The 23,357-nt window shown below is 37.7% G+C and overlaps 1 protein-coding gene across 2 annotated transcripts in view; it reads right to left on the bottom strand.

Annotated features, from left to right (window-relative positions):
• LOC129005458 (ubiquitin carboxyl-terminal hydrolase 20-like) overlaps positions 1-22,785 on the bottom strand; it is a 40,790-nt gene extending 18,005 nt beyond the window's left edge. For both annotated transcript variants that reach the window (XM_054434348.1, XM_054434347.1), the window contains exons 1-13: positions 22,715-22,785; positions 19,730-19,849; positions 19,006-19,192; positions 17,974-18,058; positions 17,216-17,375; positions 16,716-16,854; positions 16,049-16,226; positions 15,565-15,647; positions 13,510-13,751; positions 12,798-12,919; positions 11,970-12,148; positions 11,241-11,436; positions 9,640-9,891 (exon numbers count right to left, since the gene is read on the bottom strand). In XM_054434348.1, coding sequence (XP_054290323.1) covers positions 9,640-9,891; positions 11,241-11,436; positions 11,970-12,148; positions 12,798-12,919; positions 13,510-13,751; positions 15,565-15,647; positions 16,049-16,226; positions 16,716-16,854; positions 17,216-17,375; positions 17,974-18,058; positions 19,006-19,192; positions 19,730-19,849; positions 22,715-22,756 — 1,985 coding nt within the window. In that variant the 5' untranslated portion in view covers positions 22,757-22,785. The remainder of the gene's footprint in view (positions 1-9,639; positions 9,892-11,240; positions 11,437-11,969; positions 12,149-12,797; positions 12,920-13,509; positions 13,752-15,564; positions 15,648-16,048; positions 16,227-16,715; positions 16,855-17,215; positions 17,376-17,973; positions 18,059-19,005; positions 19,193-19,729; positions 19,850-22,714) is intronic.
• Between the last annotated feature and the right edge of the window lie 572 nt (positions 22,786-23,357).

The following is a 23,357-nucleotide window of genomic DNA, read 5'->3' on the forward strand; positions in this document are numbered from 1 at the left end:
TGACCCAGGAAACAAATTTTGAGCTGCCAAAAACTTCATCCCTTCCATCTCAACCACCTGCACTGATGGAATACGACAAGAACGTTGCTGGGGAACGGAAGCTACTGGAAGAATGGCGGCAGAACGAAGAAAGGAAATTGTACCAAGAAAGGCGTCACCAAGAATAATGGCTTCAGAAGGAAGAGAGGAGGCTACAAGAAGAAAGAAGAAAACTGGAGGAAAAATGGCAACAGGAAGAACAGTTGTGGAAAATCAGAAAACAGCAAAGAGAGAAATTTAGCATGGAAGAGATTAGTATTCAAGAAGCTGCGAGGAAGACAGAAGTTGGAAAATTGAGGGAGGATTTAAGACCTCAAGCGGTTAGAGGATCTTTTGAGGACTGTGACCTGTCAAGATTTTCTTCAGCTCCAGATTACACACGAGCTACTTCCAGGCCAAAATATGTTCCGGTTTACAAATGGGGGCTGAAATTTGATAACTCCGGCATAAGTATTGCGTCATTCCTTGAGAGAGTGGAGGAGCTTCGAAGGGCTAGAGGAATCACTCATCAAGAGCTATATGAGTCTGCAGTGGATCTGTTTTCAGGACCTGCGCTGGTATGGTACCGTGCGGCATCAAATAGAATTCAGTCTTGGCATCAATTGACGAAGGAGCTCAAGGAAGTCTTCCAACCGGCGGACTATGACCTAAGGCTCCATCAGGAGATATTTAACAGGGTGCAAGGAGATAATGAACCTATAGATCTATATATAGCCGCAATGGAAGGCTTATACGGTAGATTAGCAGTGCCTGTCCCTGAGCCCACACGCCTAGCTCAAATATATCACAACTTGCATCCTCAGCTGCAAGACCGACTCGCTCTTTGTAGCATCCAAACACTTGACCAACTCCGTACCATGGGACGAAGGGCAGAGGCAGGCCGACTGAGTATGGTTAGGATAAGACCAGCAACGACACGAGAAAATACTCTCGAACCGGACCTCGCCTATCAGGATCAAAGCTACAGACGTAAAATTCCAGTGGGACGTGTAGCTGGTGTGCAACCCTTCGAGTCAAATCGCCAGGACTTTGTATGTTGGAACTGTCGAGAAAAGGGTCATAGCTTCAGATTTTGCCGAAAACCAAAACGAAGATTCTGCTTTGGTTGTGGAAAGGAAGACGTTTTGAGACAAGACTGTGGAAAATGTTGTCCAAAAAACGGGCAACGCAAGGAGTCAGAAAGGAATTAGATGGTTCTGGCTCCTTGGAAATTGAAAAGATCCTCACCACTCATAGATCGGCCGCTCGGAAGAGCACCCCAGATATTAACTATATCATACATAGCCAAGAGAAGGACAATCGGCCTTATTTGAAGGTGAGAGTGTTTGGCCGGGAGATTATAGCTTTATTGGACTCTGGGGCATCCCAAACGTTTTTAGGTGAAAAGGGAATGTGGATTTTAAAAGAATTCCCAGCTCGCCTTCATAGTACTAGCGATCGTTTTGTGGAGACAGCAGACTCAAGACGCCATGAAGTCAAGGGCTTTGTCAACCTACCCATTACGTTACAGGGCCGAACTAAGAACCTGAATGTTTGCGTCGTACCCTCGCTACAGCATACTCTGATCTTGGGAATAGACTTCTGGGAAGTTATGCATATTGTTGCGGATATGCGCAATCGGAAGTGGGATTTTGGCCAAAAGAAAATTGATCTGTTTTGTAGTTCGATTGAAGGTATTACCTCGGAAGATAACCTTACAGCATCAGAACGAGGCAAGCTCCAAGATCTTCTGGAGAAACATTTCAAGGATGAACCTGCCACCTTAGGAAGAACTGATAGGGTGAAGCACATCATTGATACGGGAGATGCGGTCCCAATCAAACAGCGGTACTACACTGTCTCCCCCGCTCGTCAAAAACTTATCAATGAAGAATTGGACCGGATGTTAGGGTTGGGGGTTGTGGAGCCATCACAGAGCGCCTGGTCTTCACCAATCATGTTGCTGGACAAACCAGATGGCAGTAAACGGTTTGTGGTTGATTTTAGGGCTGTGAATGCCGTGAGTAAAAAGGACGCTTATCCCTTACCGCAAGTAACCACTATCCTAGACAGGCTTAGAGACGCTAGGTTCCTGTCCAGTCTGGACATCAAAAGCGCATATTGGCAGATAGAGCTTGAGGAGTCCAGCAAGGAAAAGACTGCGTTTGCAATCCCAGGTCGCGGACTATACCAATTTGTCACCATGCCTTTTGGACTGTGTGGAGCCCCTGCGACTTGGCAACGTTTTGTGGATACAGTCTTGGGACCTGACTTAGAGCCAAACGTTTTCGTCTATCTTGACGACATTATAGTAGTGACCTCTACCTTTGACTCACACCTCCAGGTACTGGCAGAGATATTCCGAAGAATTCGTGCTGCCAAGCTTACCCTCAATCGAGAGAAGTGCAAGTTCTGCAGAAAGGAATTAAGGTACCTGGGATATATTGTTAGTGGGGATGGTTTACGCGTTGACCCTGACAAAATCAAGGCCATTGTGGATATCCCGGTACCACGTAATCCAAAGGAGATACGTCAATTTACAGGTATGGCATCGTGGTACAGGCGCTTTATTCCCAACTTCGCGTCTCGTATGGCTCCTTTGACTTCCCTTCTGAAAAGGAGAAATCGTTTCGACTGGACTCCAGAATCTGAGACAGCTTTTCAAGACATAAAGTCCTGCCTGATCACTGCTCCCATCCTGTCATGTCCGGATTTCTCGAGGCCTTTCACAATTTCCTGTGACGCCTCCGGTGTAGGAATTGGTGCGGTGCTGAGCCAGGAAATTGAGCAAGGAGAAAGTGTAGTAGCCTATGCCAGCCGTACACTTACCAGGCAAGAACAGAACTTCTCAGCCACCGAAAGAGAATGTTTGGCGGTGATCTTCGCAGTGGAGAAGTTTCGACCATACGTTGAGGGAACCAAATTCACGGTAGTGACTGACCACTACAGCTTGCTTTGGCTTAGGAATTTGAAGGACCCGACTGGACGCCTAGCTCGTTGGGCTCTGCGATTGCAGCCCTATGATTTTGATCTAGTACACCGTAAGGGACACGAAAATGTTGTGCCTGATCTTTTGTCCCGCACAACCCCACCGATCGAGATTATACCATCGACTGCCAATATTGTCTCTTGTGACTTGTTGGAGATGCCAGCTACTGTCAAGGACAGATGGTACAATGAAATGTTGGACAAGGTAATGAGAGATCCTCAAAAATATTGCCAGTGGCGTGTTCAAGAGGGAAAGCTGTGGAAGAATGTGGACATGTCAGGAGGCTTGCTTGAAGAGGCTAGCTGGAGACTAGTCGTACCAAAGGATCTCCGGCCTCAGGCCTTGGTCGAGTGTCATGATGACCCCCTCGCAGGACATCAAGGTGTTTTGAAAACCTATAAACGTATGCAAAGGATATATTATTGGCCAAAAATGCGAAAGGATGTCGCAACCTATGTCGCAAAATGTACTATATGCCAACAGACCAAATACGACCAGCAACTCCCTGCTGGTGTGATGGGCAGCAGACGTGCTGTTGATTCTCCTTGGCAAATGATTGCTGCAGATTTGATCGGACCACTACCAAGATCTCTAAAAGGTTTTAAATACCTGATGGTTGTTACTGACACCTTCACCAAGTACACTATCCTTCGGCCACTCCGAGCTGCTACTGCGAAACTTGTATCACAACATTTAGAGGAAGACGTCTTTCTGTTTTATGGGGTGCCACGATACCTCATCTGCGACAACGGTTCGGAGTTTATTGGGGCCCCAGTTAAAGACCTAGCTAGGCAGTACAAAGTGAAAATTCTTCTAAATGCCAGCCGACACCCTCAGGCTAATCCAGCAGAAAGAGTAAATCGGGATGTTGTCACTATGCTGCGAGCGTATGTCTCAGAAAATCACAGGGAATGGGACAAGTTTATCCCAAAGATAGGATTTGCCCTTCGCACGGCTCATCATGAGGTAACAAAACATTCACCAGCATTTTTGAACTTCGGGCGGGAACTCGCTACTTCTGGAGAAGGATTTCAAGTTCTTAATGATGGTTCGGATGTACCCCCACTTGAAGATTTAGAACCCTTGGGTGGAAAATTGCAGGAGCTTAAAGACATCCATCAAGAGGTTTCGAACAGACTGAAGGCTGCACACGATCAGAATTCTAAACGCTACAACCTACGAAGGAGAAATGTGACTTATAAAGTAGGGGATATAGTCTTGAAGCGGAACTTTATACAATCAGATGCTGCTAACTATTTTTCAGCTAAGTTGGCACCACGATATGTGGGTCCCTATGTTATAGCAGAACAGATTTCTCCATTAGTGTACACGTTAGCGGACATGGACGGCAAGAAGATTGGCAGATGGCATGTGACGGACTTCAAGAAATATCAACAGTGAAGAAAATTTGAGAAATTTTCTGGAGGAAAGGGGGTGTTTGTGACATTGACTTTCGGTTTTACCAATGCAATAGTTATGTAGAACTGATCACTCTACATGACATGATTAGACAGCCAAATGAAAAAGCGCGCTTTCATTGTTGCAACAATAACAGAGGAGTCAGAGTTGAACACCAGCTGTAACTGTTGATTTGAGGCTCAGCCACGGCTACCGTGAGCGATAAGGACGCTACATAACCTTTGACCGTCAAGCGTTGTCCAGTCGACATTGGAAGTAGAGAGTCTGTTACATTAAGTAGTAGTAGAGAGAGAGAGACGAGAGCGTGCACGAGACTTCAGGTAGAGAGCCGTAACCGACATCAAGCCCTTCAGCATCGCTGGATTTTTGTGAGCCTAAATTGGAATTTGGCTAAGGTGAGCCGCTACCATGTTATAAAATGTTATTGAGTTTCATGAGTAGTACAGCTAATTTGGCCTAATCATTAATATTGAATTATTTAAAAAACTAAACTAAGCCTTGGGCATAGAATGAGATTGTCAGAACATGTGAGCAAACATTTAATTAAATACAACGAGTTACTAATTAATGGTTTTACACTATGTATAGCAGAAGTAATTAGTTTAGAACCTTCTAACTGAAAAAGTGCTAAGGTTAACAAACAAAAAAAATGTAAATATTAGTTAGTATTTTAAATGTAAATATTAGAATGAACTTTACGCATGTTGTTGCCATGATATTTATATTGCTATTTTAACCGTGCTAGAATAATTAATCTTGCAAAACTGACTACACAAAACAAAAGGCAAACAAAGGGACAAAATGTACTAAACCTTTTTGTTCTGCTAACATTATAATAAAGCAAGATATAACGTAGTCATTGAACTGATTGTGGATAGCTATTTTTATAAAATGTAAATATGAGGTTGAGGTGTAAATATTGTTTGTGAACCACGTTGATAAATTATTTATTGTAGGCTATTTACTTAATCTCTCAATATGTACAGCATGTTATTTAATGATGTTATTTAATTATAAACCCATACTTAGGTATTATTGTTGTTCTAGATTTGTAATAAATAATTTCAGGCAAAACTAGAGTAACAATTGTCAGTATCACTGGTACCTAGCGTATTGAGTTATTGACTACATGTTACACCCTAACATTGGTTATTCACTTTAAAGTACAGTATTTATCACTGTGTAATAGGTTCTCATTAGAAACTGAGCAAGAGTGTTTTGTAAATTATTAATAATGTATTCAGATATAAACTGATTACTAAAGTGTCATTAATGCTTATACTGTGACTGGATAAGAAATACGAATAGGCTATTGTGTGGAACTGTATATAATATATTGGTAGCCTATTTAATTTATATTGTTGGAGTAAAGACTATTCTGGAGTGATTTTGTTTTAAGGGCTTTTTCCCTGGACCTGCGTCTTGGCATTGATTGGTGACCTTGCTGACCCACGAGTGTGATCGTCTGCAGGACTGTTGGACCACTGCGGGTGTCAGCACCGTTGTTTGCACCTAGAGGACATTACGCGCGGGTCACACTTGCGCTGTGATATCCGGTTGTGGACCGTACGGACAATACGGCCTTTGTGTGTCGTTATCGGTGCTTCTATTCGGTGAGTAGACTTTCATTTTCACACCCTTTGAATCACCCCGGACGGCCGGGCGGCATCGGTCACTATCAAGTGGAACCTGTGACCTTGGACTCTGGCAAGATAAGGATTTGGAGTGAATGACTAATTATGTCCAGTTCTGAGCTCTGAGATAGAAATATTTATTGTCTTGTTTAACTCCTGAATTGAAGCTAGCTATTAAGTGTAGTTATATTTATGCATGAGGGTATGTGTTTGTTATATCTTTAGAATAACTTATTATATTTAAATTAAGTTACTATTGGAGTGCTCCTAGGGACTTGATTTGGTATTTAACAGAACTGGCCAGTATTTAATTAAGTAAGTTATTTGCATGAATCTCACTAAGTGAGCTATTCATTACTATCCTAATTGCTCTCCTTCACTTGTAGTTAAGATCTTAGCTTTTGAAGAGAAATAGGCAATACAAGTGTATACAATTCAAACATATGGTCTTTATTTGTGTTTACCTAGTAGTACCACAGGTTATTGTCTAGATAATTTTGAATCTGATTGATTACTGAGTTTGTTCTGTTTATGAGTTTGGGTGGTTAAATAATTTAAAGGTATACTGCTCATCCAAGTGCTTAAGGCCTAGTTTTGAAAAGTCAGATTAAACTTTTGAGTGCATGGTAGCGGGCTTACACTTGATGATACCTTAGGGCAGGAAAACATTCCTTGTTGGAGTCCTGCAACTGATCCATCCTAACAAGGTGGCGCCCTCTCTCGAGCAAATCCCGACCAACTTGGTAACAATTCAAGGGTGACCTGCTATCAATAATCCAGACTTAGATAAGCTACGAATTTCCCCCCACCACTCACGCCCTTCTCCACTGAGCTAGGCTAGCAAAAGTGATAACTCAGGTGCCAAGGTGGCAATCTTGGGCTGGATCCGGTTTTAATGGATCCAATTTTATTTATACTATTAACACAAAATGGACGAGTATTCGAGATTTTGAGTTTGAGTAAAGTACAATATAGAAATAAGCAAGAGGTAGTTGTCCTAACCTATTTTTATAGCTGTCACGACAGAATAGGTCAACTCAAAGCAGTCGCCGGCGACTGACTGGCAATGGCAATGGTATACTGACTTGACACAGAATAGAATGACATGACCGGTAGTGATTTTGTTTTAAAGTAGGCCTACTGTTTCACAATAGAAAATTTCACTACTGAACTACGTAAGCAATAAATTTATGTTTATAAAAGTCAGAATAGAAACACTATAAAGGCAAAACAATAGACGGGAGGCAGGCGTTGTGCAATGACCTTGAAATGAGTGGAATAGTAACATTGAGTAGGGGAAGGGAAGGGTGAGACCTTTGAGCTATGTATTTAGACTAGAATTTCACCACTTCCCAAATGGCTGGGTACGGGGATTACAATAGCAGGTTTTTTCCTTGCCTGGTTTGACTTTTGTCTTTTTGTGTAGGAGATTTGAATAATCAAAAATATAATTTGAATTGACCACAATTATTTAGCATTGATAATACAATTTGCAAGGGACCAGGAGGAAATAGAACAAAACACTAAAATTAATAGAATAACAAACAAAGTAAACAACAAATTAAATACAGAACACGGTGATTTAACACTGTCACTGTCACTCAATTTTGTTGTCTAGAAGGGTCGGTGAACTAATCAATAAATAGCCAAAACCAGTTTCCTCCCCCTCTAACCACCACCCCTCCCCCCTAAGCCGGGAGGCCCAACACTTTGTCCTTGAAACACCCTAGCCTCTGAAACAATAAACCCTTACACCTGCGTTGCTGTTTTGACAACAGGTTTATGAATGCGTTAACTATTTTTCATTTTCCAGAATTAACTATCAATTATTATTATTTGCAAGTTACAAATAGGAAACTACATGACATTATGGTACCTATTCAATGACCCATGTATTATCAAAAATTTATAATTGATTACTTATTTTGATAATAAAAAGCATTCATTACAGCACGCAGCACTTATTGATATATATATATATATATATATATATACTGTATATATAATCATCAAAGTATCTGTTACTTTATACAAAATAAAATAGGTACAAAATTGTGTGGCCAGTCAAAATTTATAAACAAACATTTTATTCTATAAAATACAGATGGTAAATAGGGGTTGGTTTAAAGGAAATAAAATACAAAACAGATTAATTAATTATTTTGATAAACGATAGAAAGGTTATGGGATTGATTGAACTAAAATAACCACAGGGAATCTTAAGTAGAAAAGTCGTCAACCACAATCTGTTTAATCAGTACATCGTTAGAGAGAGGGGGGGGGGGAGAGATAGCAGATAGGGGCGTTTGATAGGGAATCTGAAAAAGTAAACAAACAAGGAACAACGACGCGACAATACTCGTTTATAACCTTATTGTCAAATCTAGGTCTTTGTAAGACAAAAGAAAATCACACAGTTTTAAACTTTAACCAAATTTTATACTCTTTACAAACAAACACGTCCTACATAACGGTTCTTGATATTTATCAATGTATCTTAGCAATCGTCACTTGCTCCATTGAAACACGAACGTCGATTGGCTGACATGACAGTGCAGCGTGGCCTCTCGACCAACGAGAACTCTTGTTACATACTTTGATTTATCTTAGATGGTCAACATTTACCATTCATTATAATATTACAAAATTGACATGGACTATGCGTATGGTGTTTTTCAATCAAAACTTATGTTATAGTAGCACTTAAAACTTCACTTAAACTCTTAAACTAGGTAGATAGTACAGATATAATATGGATCTACTTTTTGGTGCAATAGGCAAGTGCAAGCCTAACCCTCTGACTTCGATGTTGTAATTGAATCAAATTTTTCTAATGATGCGTAATGCAGGGATGAAACTGAACATTTAGACAAGTTTAGGTTATTTATTTTGTTCTAAAAATAAAAATAATACATTTAAAGATCTGACTTATTGATACAGACATTTTTTAGTATAATTTCGTGTTGAGGACACTCGCACGCCGGTTGTCTGAGACTGAATTCTGACTGTCTGACATCTTGAAATGTAGATTGTATTGTCAATTGTGTTGTGCAATATCATCTGCCTGCAGAGAGAACAGCTGAAAATAAACTTTAGCTGTTTTGAACTAAATAGTGTGCTAAGTTGGTTACTAAAGTTGTTAGCGTGATTACAAAACTAATAGATATCAAATAAATAAATGTTAAAATAAAATATCTATCCATCCCTGTCGGCTGTCGGTATCGGCGGAATCGGGCGAAATCGATGTTTGGCAATCGATTCTTGATACCGATATTCCTAGTATCGGCAATGTCCGAGTATCGGTGGTAGCGATAATTGACACTTCCCTATCTAAAACTCATTTTGGAGTCCTGAACTAGTTTTAAATATGCATCGGGACGTAATCGTTGCATCGGGAGCTAACCGATGCATCGGTCTTTTTCGATGCATCGAGGCCAAATCGATGCATCGTGATTTTGATGCATGCTGAATCGAATCGCGATTCGATGCATCGAATCGAATCGAAATTTCGATGCATTTTCGATGCATCGCACACCCCTAATCACGGGTGACTTGTTATCGAGGTTTGACTGTACTTACATGTTATAGAGGTGGTGCCATACGCTGGCAGGCACGTAGGTCAACATGGTGGAGAGGTAATGGTCACGTCCGGACAGTAAGTGGTTATGACGACACAACAGATCGGTGTTGTCTATGGGACCAGGCTCCGTGAAAGTGTAGAACCTTGTGAGCCAAGCCTTGGACACCACGTACATGTCCTCCATGGGCGACGTCTTCTTGTACAGCTGTAGTATGTGATCTCGTTGTTCACTCATTTCTCGACTGGCCTTCCTGCAGTACACAATTATTTGTACTTTACAGTAGTATGAAAATAACCACATTTTCATTCTAAATTGCAAATAAATAGTAAAACTACCAAAAACCAATGCTTTTTGTAAATAAAGGTTTTAATTATTTCTTGTGCAACACTGATGCACATATTACTTTCAATATAATAATTTTAAAACCTGTTTGACTGTTAGGTTAATACTGTTGTCCGTTGTTTATGGTACTTTAAAAACTCATTGTTGTTAATTTTTAGATTTTCTGCTCATTAGTGCATTTAAAATTAACGTGTAAGAAGTTCTCATAAAAGAGAGCAAACTAAACCACAACACAAGAGGGAAGGTGGGACTTCATTTACCAATATTCAGATTAGCCAAAACTGGATCACATAAAAAAAAAATAACTGGAAAAGGTTTTTATTAGACTCCTTTGATGCTAGAACTGATCTAGTTCATGTTTTCAATAACATAACCTGATTGGTAAAAAATTCATTTTATTGTAGGCCTATAGCCTAACTAAATTTGTAGACTGCCTTGTGATATTTGATAAATTTGTATTTCAATTAGCTAAGGCATTCATTTTTATTGTTAGTATTGCAGAAGTTTATGATTGTTGTTATGTGTAAATGTTGTTTTAAAGTATTAGGGTTGACTATTGGATAACAGAACCATATTGTAATATGAATATGATCAATGACAAATTAATATTTCTGATATCCAACAGATAAGCAACTCACAGCTGATTACAACAAATTAAAATCATTAATTACATGAACGATATCAGCAATCTGACATATACTTTCTCTCATTAGCTTGTCAACAACCTGTATCATGGGTAAGCTGTGAGAGTAACTATGATATTTTATAGGGAAAATCACACGAGTTACAATAACTTTTGAACCGTAGTTTTTATAGAAATGAGATTTCTACCTTTTGTTTAGAATTTAAAGGACTATAACATACAAAAATGATATCAAAATCGTTTGGGCCATTTTTAAGAAAATCCTATTTTTCCATTATTTTATGGGTTTATATGAGAAAATCACTGTTAAAAATTAAAATTTCAAAAAAAATTGTTTAAAATTCTGGAGATACTATGGATTTAGTACCTACATACAACATTACATAAAAATCAGACTACAGGAGTGGTCTGTAGCTTTCTACACATCCACACACACAAACATCACTTTGAAAACCACTTTTTTGGGTTCAGGGTGACCCAACACGGATATATCCACTTTAACTGAAACTCGAATATGTTGATGAAAACAATACTTTCTCCATATACTATGTATAGGGGTAGAAAATAAAAATATTAAATTTAACAATTGTATGATGTCATTTTGAAACACAAACCTGTAGAAAAGCACGTATGCCTCACAGTTCCTGACGGTCTCTGGCCTTACTAGGGTGACACACTGGTCGTCAAACTCGTACCACTGGTTATACTGTTCATTGAGAGAGTAGCAGGTGTAGTGACCTCCGCTGCCGGCCGCGCCGTGATGACATATCACAGAGATCAGGTTGTATGTTGTCACTTTAGACTTACAATCTGCAAAGACAAAGTGTTTTTTGTTCTTTCCAAATTTAAAGTCAGTACCCAAAATGAAGTAACAAGGATGTAGTAGAATTTACAATTATGACTCAGTGAGTTAAATACATTTATTTAAAACTTGATAAATGACTATCAAATTTTAAACTCTTTTTTAAGGAAGAACAGGAAGGTTTCACTTAACCTTTTTGTCTTATGCAGGTGGAGTGATAGCTTTAAGGGTGACACTACAGAGTGCAGAGGAGATAGGATATTGTCATTGGTGACTAGCATGATATAAACTCAATCTTCTACGTTAAAACATCTTGCCCCTAACAACTACTCCGGCTGCATCCTACCATAACAAATGAAAACATACTCATAATTTATTTTTAACACTTTTAAGGGAAATAAAACGCTTCAAAATGTTTATGGATGTGCCAGGATTGTACTCGTCCCTGCGGCACCAAAGTCTGAGATGCTGCTAGGCTAGCAACGCTAAATATAACTGCTACAGAAATAATTGACAAATTCATCTGTCGGCTCCTACAAACCTTTATGCAGGTAAGGTTTGAGATCCAAGTCTTCTAGAGGGAATGTAACGTAGTTGTTGATCTTAGAGGAGAACATGAGCTCATGACGGAACCTCTTCAGATGAATACACAACACCTCTGGCAGCTCTAGCACCTTGGAGAACTTGACTCCGTTACGCAGCTTGTTACACTTCTCACAACTGTAAGGGAAAGATTGATGTTAGGCAAAAATACAGATTGGTGCACAATTTACAACAAGTGTTAGCACACAGGTGGTTTGATATTACTTAAAATGATCATCTTTTAAAAATATCAATTAGGAATTGTTTGAAAAAAAAAAATGATAAGAGTTTAGCTAGCTTACCTAAACGGTAGAGTCCAGGGGCTAGTAATTTAAAAAGATTAACAAGATCACATCAAATGCTCATCAAAATTCATGATCGAAACGCTGATAGTTCATCACTATGAATCTGATACTGTTACTGACATTTCTCTACAATATATTCTCTGAAGAAGTTCTATGTTCGAACAAACCCTCATTGATCCTTTATTAGTGTATCTATTTTTCTATGTAAGCTAGCTGGACTCAAATGCCTTTCAAAATAATTTTAACCCCTATGTTTTCCTTTATAGTAATTTGTATTTTAGTTATTTCCACATTGAAAGATAAATGAGTCTGATCAATCAGTTCTTTCGTTCTGTCGGGACAATTTTGACCAACTTGTTTAGCTTAAATCAAGCACAATGATTGCATTCTTTAGCTTGCAAACACTATAGGAAAAAATTTATTATGTTTAAAAGTACAATTTTCAATTTAAATAATTGAATGGGATGTGATCGAAAAATTACCTGTACATATTATCGCCCTTGAGTTCGTCTGCACTGAAGAATGCAGCAAGACAGTCGTGTAGACCCACTGTAGGGCCCCAGAAGAGACTACAGACCCACTCCCATAGCCAGGACAGCCAACCCTGCATACCATACAAATACACTAGAAACCACTAATTTACATTTTAGATATCTCGAGTCATATGAAGGTTATCCTGAATGTAACACACGTTTTAACCTAGCACGTCTTTCAGAATGTTTCTACACTGACATTCAGGTACTACTTGGCACTGCCACTAGCTTCACATTTTGATGCAGTTTCTAAACGAGTCCTGCAAAATTAAATCTTACCGTCGTGATTGTGAGCTGCAAGTTTTGTAAGCAAAAAATTATACAGACTAAATTAACAGGTTTGTGATGTGTATTGTGTATGGCCAAGGAATATTTATTGATAGCTAATAGTAGGGTGACTTATATTGGCCTCAATCATAAAAAAATTATTAAATTAAGGTTCATATTATGGTTTGTTTTTCGAGGTGAAATATACATTGTAGAATGTAATATTTTTTGTGGTGTCTTATGGAGGGTTCTAGGGGATTAAAAAAATCCTGTTTCATCAAGGAATTTGTTACATTGAGGTTCGTTATCAAGTTTGGACTTTATTGAGAGTGAATTGACTATAAAAGGTACATAACCTATTGTTTGTTGTATCAATCTTGAAAGCACACCACACCTGGTCAGTGGAGTAGAGTTCCGCACACTTGGCTATGTTGACAGACCCCTGATGCAGCATGGTGAGATGGTCCTTGCTGGGTATTGGTAGCGATAGGTCCTGAAAAGTCTCCATCCTGGTAGATATCCTGTTGCACGTGAGACACTGCACCGAGCTAAGCAACTTGCCATCAAACACGTCCGAGATGATGCTGCGGTACTTCACCTGCTGCTTTCTACGGTGGCTCCCTCTCGTAGGCGACACTGCAAGTACAACTCTCATCACCACTATACCACTACGTTGTGGTAGTTCATTATACAGCCAACACCGAAATTACTAACATATTTTATGAAATTGAGATTTTTAAAGAACAACGATGAAATAAAATCCTCTACTAAGTGGGATATTTTTTGCAGCACTTACAAGCAATGGAATATGCTGGAAACTGGCGTGTTAGCCATTGGTGTGGCCAAAATATTTTGTTGTTTTCTGAAAATATTCACTTCACTAGCAATGTTACTCGGCAGAGCTATTCAATTACACGCTATAATTACAGACTAAAAAAAGTACAATCTGACTATGAGTGGTATAAATATCTTTATTAACCCTGTCAGTGCTAGGCCAATAATTCATATTTCGTAAGACTTTTTTGTTTACCTTTTAATTCCATTACCTGTTGTTGAATTTTAACTGTCATGTTGTCACTATTTTATTAATTAGGCTAATTTTGAATAATAACACAATAAGAAAATATATAAGAAAGATAAATCCCGGTATTTGTAGTAAACATTAAATAAAACTTAGTTTTTGTTGTAATTTTCCTGGTTTTCCTATAAATTTTTATGTTCTGATAGCATTATTTGAAACCAAAATCTCATAAAATCAAAAGACATATAGTTTACAATGTAATATTGAATTTAACCTTGATTTAGTTGGTCGAGGTTATCGTAATATAGCCATTTTCGGGAAACTAATGTTTTGCAGCAAAGTCTCAGGAATACATTTATGATCACTGTTGTGTTTAAACTAAAAAATTTCATCTAAATAGTCCGTGACTAACTGGTGCTGCTACCTAGTAACGCATTGAACAACCATCTGTAGCGCTATCTGTTCGCAATCGGTGGCGTCAGCTTAAATACCGGTCTTTGTCTTCAAGCACAGATAGCCGAGAAGGCTAGGGCGTGTGTCACTTGGCAGGTGGCATTCGTCTGCTCGGGTTCGAATCCCGTCCTGTGTGGCAAATAATTGGTGACCTGTGTGTTTGTAGCGATATACTACACAACCACTGGGGCATAGTGAGGTGTTCATAATCCTTGGTTTAGACATACACCTTGAAATCATCGAATTGGGCGAATCTTTTAGCTAAGTGGTTGTTAGTGTATCCTATGAACATGCAGGTCACCAATGGCCGTTTTGCTATTTTTTTTTTTTTTAAATAAACTTCCTCTCTAAATCCCTTAGAGATTTTTTAAAACAACAATATATCGTTTCATAGCACTGAAAGGGTTAATCAATTATTCTAGTCATGTCTGTCATGTGTTAATTTTGTAAATGTGTAACAGATTAACAAAATTACATGAAGCCATGTTCGTCCTCATGATGCCTGAATATATGATGCCTTTGATGGTTCCGTTATGAACCAAAACTAGTGGCCACCGCAACAACATAGGATTACCAATAACAAACGTTAACATTAACAATGTTATTTCTTTGAGGTTAGCAGCCGCTGCATGGTTGCTGTTTTTGGTCAATTAAAATTTGATAAAGTTTGTAGTAATTCTTTACGGTTTGCAAATTTGAGATGCAATTGGCCTTCTCATCCAAGCACGTTAATTGCAGTTTGCATAGGACAGTATTTTCTAAGCATGCTGTTGTAGGCCTCTGCAAACTCTAACTCACAAAATCTAATTCAATATTGTATTTACGAGATATCTGTATTTGACTCTTCCACTTACAGAGACATAAACAAATGTAATATTAAAAATTGCTCTGAGGCCTAGTAGTTATGTCAATGAACCAGATCTTTCGATGTACCTGATGCACAACAACATAAAGACTTTGATTTGATTTGATTACCGTGTGAAGTGTGAAAGTTGTGAGGAGCCAAGGATGACATCTGGATGTCCTGTGAGGGTGAAGGAGACCTGGACAAGGGACCTCTGCAACAATACAATCAGCTGATGGACCATCACAGCCATATGGGTAGAGGTTTAAGTTTAAGTTCAAAGAAATGTGATGAAATCCAAAGAGTCGTTGATAAAATAAAGAATACGAACGTTGTGATTTTGAAACGTGAACTGTACAGATACAGTTTTATTGCACGCACCAGGACACAAAACAACATCATTGCTATGGATGCCAGTTTATTGTGCTACCTACTGAGCCACCAACTCACCACCTTAGGTTGGGTTTTAGCAAAGTTAAAAAGAAACTCAAAATGTATTTTACCACCCAGAAGTATAAAATTAAGTTCCTACTTGTTTACTCGAAGGTAATATAAAATTTTAACTCAAAACTGATTTTACCACCACAAATCTAGTCAGGAAAGAAGAAGACTCACGCATGCTTGGTGCTCCCCTCATCGCTGAGTGAGCTACGTTCACTCACACCAGAGTCACAAGTCTCGTACTCCTCTCCCTCCGACTGGCTGCTGGCTCCTCCGCCCTCCCCCTCCATCATCCCCACTCCACTCCCGCCTTCCTCTTCCGACAGCTCGTCTAGGCTTGATACTCGTCTCACTGCAATAAACAAACAATGGTTAAACTATCATTATTCTGGTGCTAAAGTCTTCAAAATATAAAATATCCTTTTATAAGTGGAAAGTCCTTAAAGAAGTTCCTACCAATGCTAACCTGAAGCTTTAAGAATTTAGATTTGATAACAGACTTACCTGAACGGCAATGTGTCTACTATGGAACAAGAAATACAAGCAGCTTTACACTAGAACTAGATATTTAACAGTTAGAATATTTCACTGTCACTAACATAATTTCCAATCAATCAGATCAAGAGGCATCAATCTTTACCACCAAAATTTTCCTTGGTGCAAATCACGAGAGTGATAGTGAAATAACTTTTGTATATATTTTGTGAATTTTTTGTATTCCTCCTGTGCTAGATTGGATTTTTTCCCATTCTGTGTGATATCTGAACAAAAATCTGTAATAACCCTTAAGTTCCCGATTTTAATGTGATTCTTAGTTATATTGAATATTATGTCATGTTACCTTGAAAAGAATGCCTGGTGTTATGTGGCATGGGAGGCTGTATGTACGGGACCTTGAGTTCCTCGTGGAGTTGGTCCATGAAGCACCTCAAGAACTCCTGCGTGTCGTGCTGGTGATATCCACGGAACATCGGGTGGGCCTGGAATGATACAGTTGTCAAGAGCGGAAATGTGAAAAATAATTTAATTTAAAATTATCACTACTTGTTTGTGGCTAGATTGTCCAGCTCAATGCCAGAGAAGGTTAAAATTCCTAGGAAAGGTGGCGATGAGACCAATGCAAATAAGATAAATGGGTTCATGTAGTTGTTACATCGTTAAGCTTAATGCTAATAAGGGTGCTACAAAAAAGCCAAAATATCCAATTAGCTATTCCCTCTTCTCCCACAAAAAACATTACGAGCCAATCTACACAGCTAAAACACATTAAAATTTGTGGACCAAGAAATGAAAACCTTTCTAATGGTTACAATATTTTGTGTTAGCATCATTCACACTCACATTTCTGATGCCGTAAAGTATGGCGTTGGGAGCCACGTAGCCGAGTCGTCGCCTGTGCCACATGTCTTGCATGAGACGCAAGTAAGAACGGCTCAGGTTGGGAGGCTTACGACCCGCCTCATTACCTCCTAACACCACAGCCCCACACTCCAGGAAATACCTAGACAACCACCAAGGACAGACTTACACAAAAGGAATCTCAAGGAGTTTTGTTTTCAAATTTTGGTTTAAATAGAAATGTGTCAGTACCAAAATTGATCAATTCTTGATACCATTTTTTAAATTTTACCCAATTTTTCTAGATTATGTATTTTTTTGATTATACAACACAAACCCTGTCTTTAAGACCTTACAAAAAGTAATTTTAAAAAATGGGGTGTTTTTAAGGTAAAATAAATTAAAGCAGCAATGCAAAATCTTAAACTAGCCAGCTCAAATTTATACCATCAGCATTATCACTGTCCTTCACAATCGCAGCAAAATCCTGAATATCTCTTAGCGGTAACATCATCTTCTACCATGATGGCAACACATTTGGTAAGTCTTAAAAAAGGAAATTTTCTTAAAGGATAGTCCAAATATTTGAGAATCCTATTTAACACCTCAAGTTAAACATTAATTGTTCTTTTAGCTGTGGAAGGACATTTGCATCCTTACAATACAAATCCCATACATCAACAATGCCTACTTCTAAGTGCAAAATTTAGGCTAGTATTTTTAATCGGTTAGGGTCAGTTTGGTTTTGTAACTCACATTACCTCGTAAGCGGAGGTGTGTTGGAGAGCGCTTGCAAAGCTGCGTTCATGTAACACGTGTTTCCTATGTTCTGCAAACCAGTAAGCCCTGAAACATGTATGCTAATTAAAATCGAATTAACAATAAAATCTTCATTGAATTTGACTCAGAATACCGCTCTGAGTGCTTATAAGCTTATTTTATATTGTGAACAAATATATATTTGGGAATAGGCCTAAGATTGTTTTTTCAGTGTTAGTCTGTGCTGAATTAACATTGATAAAATAAATAACTATTTCTGCTTTTATTTTTGTCAAATCAGATAACATTTAAATTACTCCTGACTATAAATACAAATCTAGAAATAAATGATTTGTCGGTAAAACAATCTGTACCGGCTATCTTTGAACTTTCCTCACTTCTCAAAACCACGAAAACTTTGTAAAATTTTTTATTTTTAGACTTGATCAGCAAGTTTCAGGATTCAAAACCAAAATTAATGGAGTGCGGATGGTGAAATTTCATTTCAGGTCAGATAGTCTAAGGCTTAATTTGGTTTGGACATTGGGAGGATCGGATTCGGATAGTTCGACGTTCAAGTACTAAATAATTTATCGTTAAGGTTGGTAATAGTTTACAAATACATAGCAAAATGTTTGGCCATAAATATTTGATATAAATGTTAACCACTAAATAAATATTTGAATTGATCTCATATTCATGTTATTATTTGAGTGTCAGGAGTTAAATTTTTGGTTAAAATTTTATAGCATACAGTAAAAAAATTAAAGATCTCATTCAACAATCAGTGGGTTTTATTATTTTCACACCTATTACAAACAAGTGTATAAGCACAACTGCAAGCTTGAAATGACATAGTTTGGTCTGCCTTGACCCACGGCAACTGCCCGAGATACACGAGATTGTAGCATTGCCAGGGAGAAAATGGAAACAAATCTTACTTTTAAAATGTAAAATGATGTATTATTTTTGTAATTCAACACCATTCTGGTCCCATAGGTGTCGGACCATCAACTCTTTACAGTAAAACTGACCAGTGGGTTTGGCGTTGTCGTCAGTAGCACAAGTGTTGTCGTCCGAGTCTTCGTCCAGTGAGTCACCGTAGCGTAGTCTACTACTACAGGGGCCGACAGGTGGCTCTATCACCACCTCCACGTCACACACATAGCACCACAGACGGAAGGTGGACAGGTTCAGGTGTACGCAGTGCTGCGGCTGTTTCTGTAATAGCAATTGTCAAAGCTTATTTATTTCTTGAAACATCAGGTAGGTACAGAAGTAGGCAGTGCATTTGTAAAATATGAGATTCCGGAACTATAATCTATTTAATGTGATGAGTGCCTATTTACGCCAATATCTTTATCTTTTCGAAAGAGAGGTACTGGAACTCTTGTCCCCCCGCGTTCCCCCTGCAAATCAAGCACTGGAAATAGGTGTCAAAATTCCTCAATTCACAAAAATTGGTACCAATAATAACGGTAATTAGTAGGGCTGTTGAGAGGTCAAGGAAAAATATGGAAGTATCTTGGGACTGTAGGGCTTAACTAAACATATTAATGCAGATTTTGTGCAAAATATTTAGTGTCTTCTGTACTTTTGTTGCTATACTGTCCAGCTTAGCCAAGAGAAGGATTCCAAGGAAAGGTGACAAGGTCAGGAAATCAAAGAACTTGGTGTTCTACAGCTTTGTGCCCATCTGATATGTGTTTCCCTGACTTTCCATTATTACTCTAAATGTAACAGGTGATGGTTGGTTACCTGGAAGTGTGACTGGCTGTGATCTTGTCCCGAGTCTCCACAACCCACTCGTAGACAGTCCCTGTACAGACACAGCCACAGGTTTGCCCCTCGCACCTCACACGAGTGGCACTGCTGTAGCTGCAACAAACATTCGACAATCATAAATAAACGGTACCTATCAGCAATCTGACACATACTTTCTCCCATCAGCATGTGAACGACCCTTATCATCGGTAAGCGGTGGGAGTAGTGTAGATAATTTATGGGAGAAATCACAAAAGATTCCATAACTTTTGAACCATAATTTTTACAGAAATGGGATTTGTACCACTTTGTTCAAAATTTATGGTACCAAATATCAATCACCATTTAAATCATTCATTTTAAATCAAAACTAGCTTTTTCCTAAGAATCCAATTTTTTTTTTATTTTATGGGAAAATAACTTAAGTTACAATAACTTTTGAATCGTTATGTTTACAGAAATGGCATTTCTGCCATTCTGTTTAGTGTTTAGAATTTAAAGGAGTATGATAAACAAAATGTTTAAGGACTACTATAACATACTAAATTTAAATCAAAATTAGTAGTTATTTTAATCCAATTTTATAGTTTATTTAAGGGGGTTTTATGGGAAAATCACATAATTTGCAATAGCTTTTGAACCATACTTTTTACAGCAATGGAGGTTGTACCATTATGTTTAGGGGTAAAGGGTCTGTAACATACTAAATTTAAATAAAAATTGGTAGTTTTTAATCCGATTTTTTTGTTATTTTAAGGGGGGTTTATGGGGAAATCACATAATTTGCAATAGCTATTGAACCATAATTTTTACAGCAATGGAAGTTGTACCATTATGTTTAGAGTTAAAAGGGCTGTAACATACTGAATTTGAATCAAAATAGTTTGGGCTGTTTTTTAATCTGTTTTTATGGGTAGGCCTAAATCACCAGAGAAAATCAAAATTTAAAAACAATTAAAAAACGCCTAGAGGGAGATACCATGGATTAGTAACCCACATACAAAGTTTTATTAAAATCGAAGCTCTGTACACATTCACACATACAGAGACACACACAGGTTAATTTAATATGAGTCATATATATTTACACAGTCAAATCGTATATTTTAACCATTTGAGCTCACGTTATGTTTGTCCATGATTTTATGAACTCAAAAATCAAAATTCTTATGCAATCTTTCACAGGAATAGGCCCTATACACACAATAAGTATAAAGAACATGAAATTCCTGATTTTAGTTACATCCACAACAAATCCACTCATGCCCTCGAACTAGAACCATCCACAGTTTACGTCAGGTGGGCCAAATTCAAACCGCTAATCTATCTCGTGGCCAGGGGAGAAGACGCAACGTTCTACGATTCGGCTATTGGTAAAAATTAACAGCCTATCGCACTAATTACACAGGTAACACCATCTCACGTTCTAATTTGACTCCCTTAAACACCTGTACTTGCTTCTTGAGCTATGCTCGATGTAAGTTACGATTTGGTTACGTTACCTCTTAGGCCTTTGGAACTCAAATGGTTACATAAATTATCCAAGTTCTGGTATTAATGAGCTTTTTGGAAGGCATATTTAGTGGTTAGGCCCAACAACATTACTATCTGAGTTAAAGTGCTAGTGGTTTTGAAAATGTATTTTCAAATAAAATTGGAAGAACCTTCTACCTGTGGAATCGTTTTTAAAAACCAAAATTATTTTTAAATTCACGAATAACATAAATTTTGAACACTTGGAAAATTTGTTCAAAAATAAAATGTAACTCAGTAAGTTTTTAATGGATAGAATAATTTTTATATTGAAAAGACTTCTGTTACGGCAGATAGTACACAATGAGCAAACATACATCAATCTTTGACATAAATAGACGAAGATAACTTTTGTCAGATAAGCATGCGGTAAGCAGATTTTTACAACAACTATCTCAATAACCAACTTAGGATAAGATTTAGTTGAGTGGAAGCTTATAAAAAATTAACCCTAAATTGTTTTATCAAGTTGTAAGTTGTATATTTTCAAAGCAACATGTTGAATTATTGATACAAATTTTGCAAAAACATTTTTAGAGAAAGTTATATTGTTACATCGACAAAAGTTTGTAGTTCTATTTAGTTCAGTAATTGCTTTCCAGCTAATACTAAATAAGCAATTTGGCTGAGAGTCAAATTGTCAGAGAATCAAATTGTTATCGATCACTTTATATCAACTTGCGTATGACACTCTTGATTGTACTAATGTTCTATCAAAGTTATGTGGTCTTTGATTACATTCTATAAAAAATGTGACATTTATATAACATCCTAGTTCTATAGTATCTCCAAATTTTATTTCTATAGGAGTGTTAAATTAACCATGATCCTATCAGTCCATAGTACAAGATTTTTCATAGTCTTGTGGATAACTCTGTTCAAAATATTTAGGCGGCTTGAAAGGAAGTTCCCCCACCACTTATATCTGCTTGATAAGTTGTAGCTGACCTGTTGAGCTATGTTTTAATGGTAGGTTCAAGACGTGGAGGGGATAGATTTCCTCCCCTAAACTACCTAGATTTTGTGAACGGAGTAAAGAAGAAAGAATAGTAGGAAATCTGATTATGACAAGGATGTCCCTTTGGTTTTAGAACATGTGCAACTCTGTGTGTTGTAAGTTATATGCAGCATGATGTTATATCATTGCAGCTCTACATAGATCAAGTGCAAAGAGGTCACACCCAAATCTACACTCCCGAGTCGGAATTTAGTTCTGGTTTATGATTATACTATTTCTCCAGTTAACATATAGAACAAAGAACCCATATTAAAAGAGATACATTTATTGCAAAAAAAAAAAAAAAAACTAAATGGCAAATTCTAGCCAGTGATACCAAAATCATAAGCTTAACAAGAAGAGTGTTTTTGTTCCATTAAAAATTTAATTTGTGTAAATTGCCACAACACTGTTATTCTACTTCATAATGTAATTCTGTCAGTACTTACGTCTTTGGAGACTTCAGCGTAGTTGGAGGCCATGAGGCCCATTGTGGCCAAATGGGGGCATCGGCTAGATCGAGCCGTCATCCTTGCTGTAACAAGTGTTGAGGTTAGGTATACTTATTATCTGACTCTTGCACTGTGATATGTGAATTCAGTTAAGAATTCATTCATAAGGCAAATGCCAATCCAATAACTCAGGATGAGCAATTCAGTCATATATTTTTTTTTTTATTTGGTTCATAGTCATAGAACATTTGCAAGACATTGAAGGTTAAGATCTTACTTTGTAATATAATTTATGCCTCCGTCAAATAATCATAAAATCATTTATTTGTATAATACACTGCAAGCCGACCTACATAACAAGAAAGTAGCAAAAAAAATGTTACAATGTTGAATATAGTTTTAACTTTAATTGTAGGAAGTCATTTAATTTTAGAAGACAAATTCATATTTATGAAGTAGATTGGTTACAAATAGTTCAACTTTCAACCACATTGTTAATTGGCTCTCGTTAATATTTTTGTAGGTTTTGCTAAATTAGTTCTATAGGCTATACACACATTTTACACGATATTAGTAGAGTTTCTTACCTACTGTTGTTTGATAACATTGTTCAAAAGAGGTCACAGCAAACAATAGACTG

This window comes from Macrosteles quadrilineatus, unplaced genomic scaffold, assembly GCF_028750875.1.
Source record: "Macrosteles quadrilineatus isolate MER2022 unplaced genomic scaffold, UCM_ALF_1.0 Scaffold_21__1_contigs__length_2333173, whole genome shotgun sequence".
Classification (NCBI taxonomy): Eukaryota; Metazoa; Arthropoda; class Insecta; order Hemiptera; family Cicadellidae; genus Macrosteles; species Macrosteles quadrilineatus.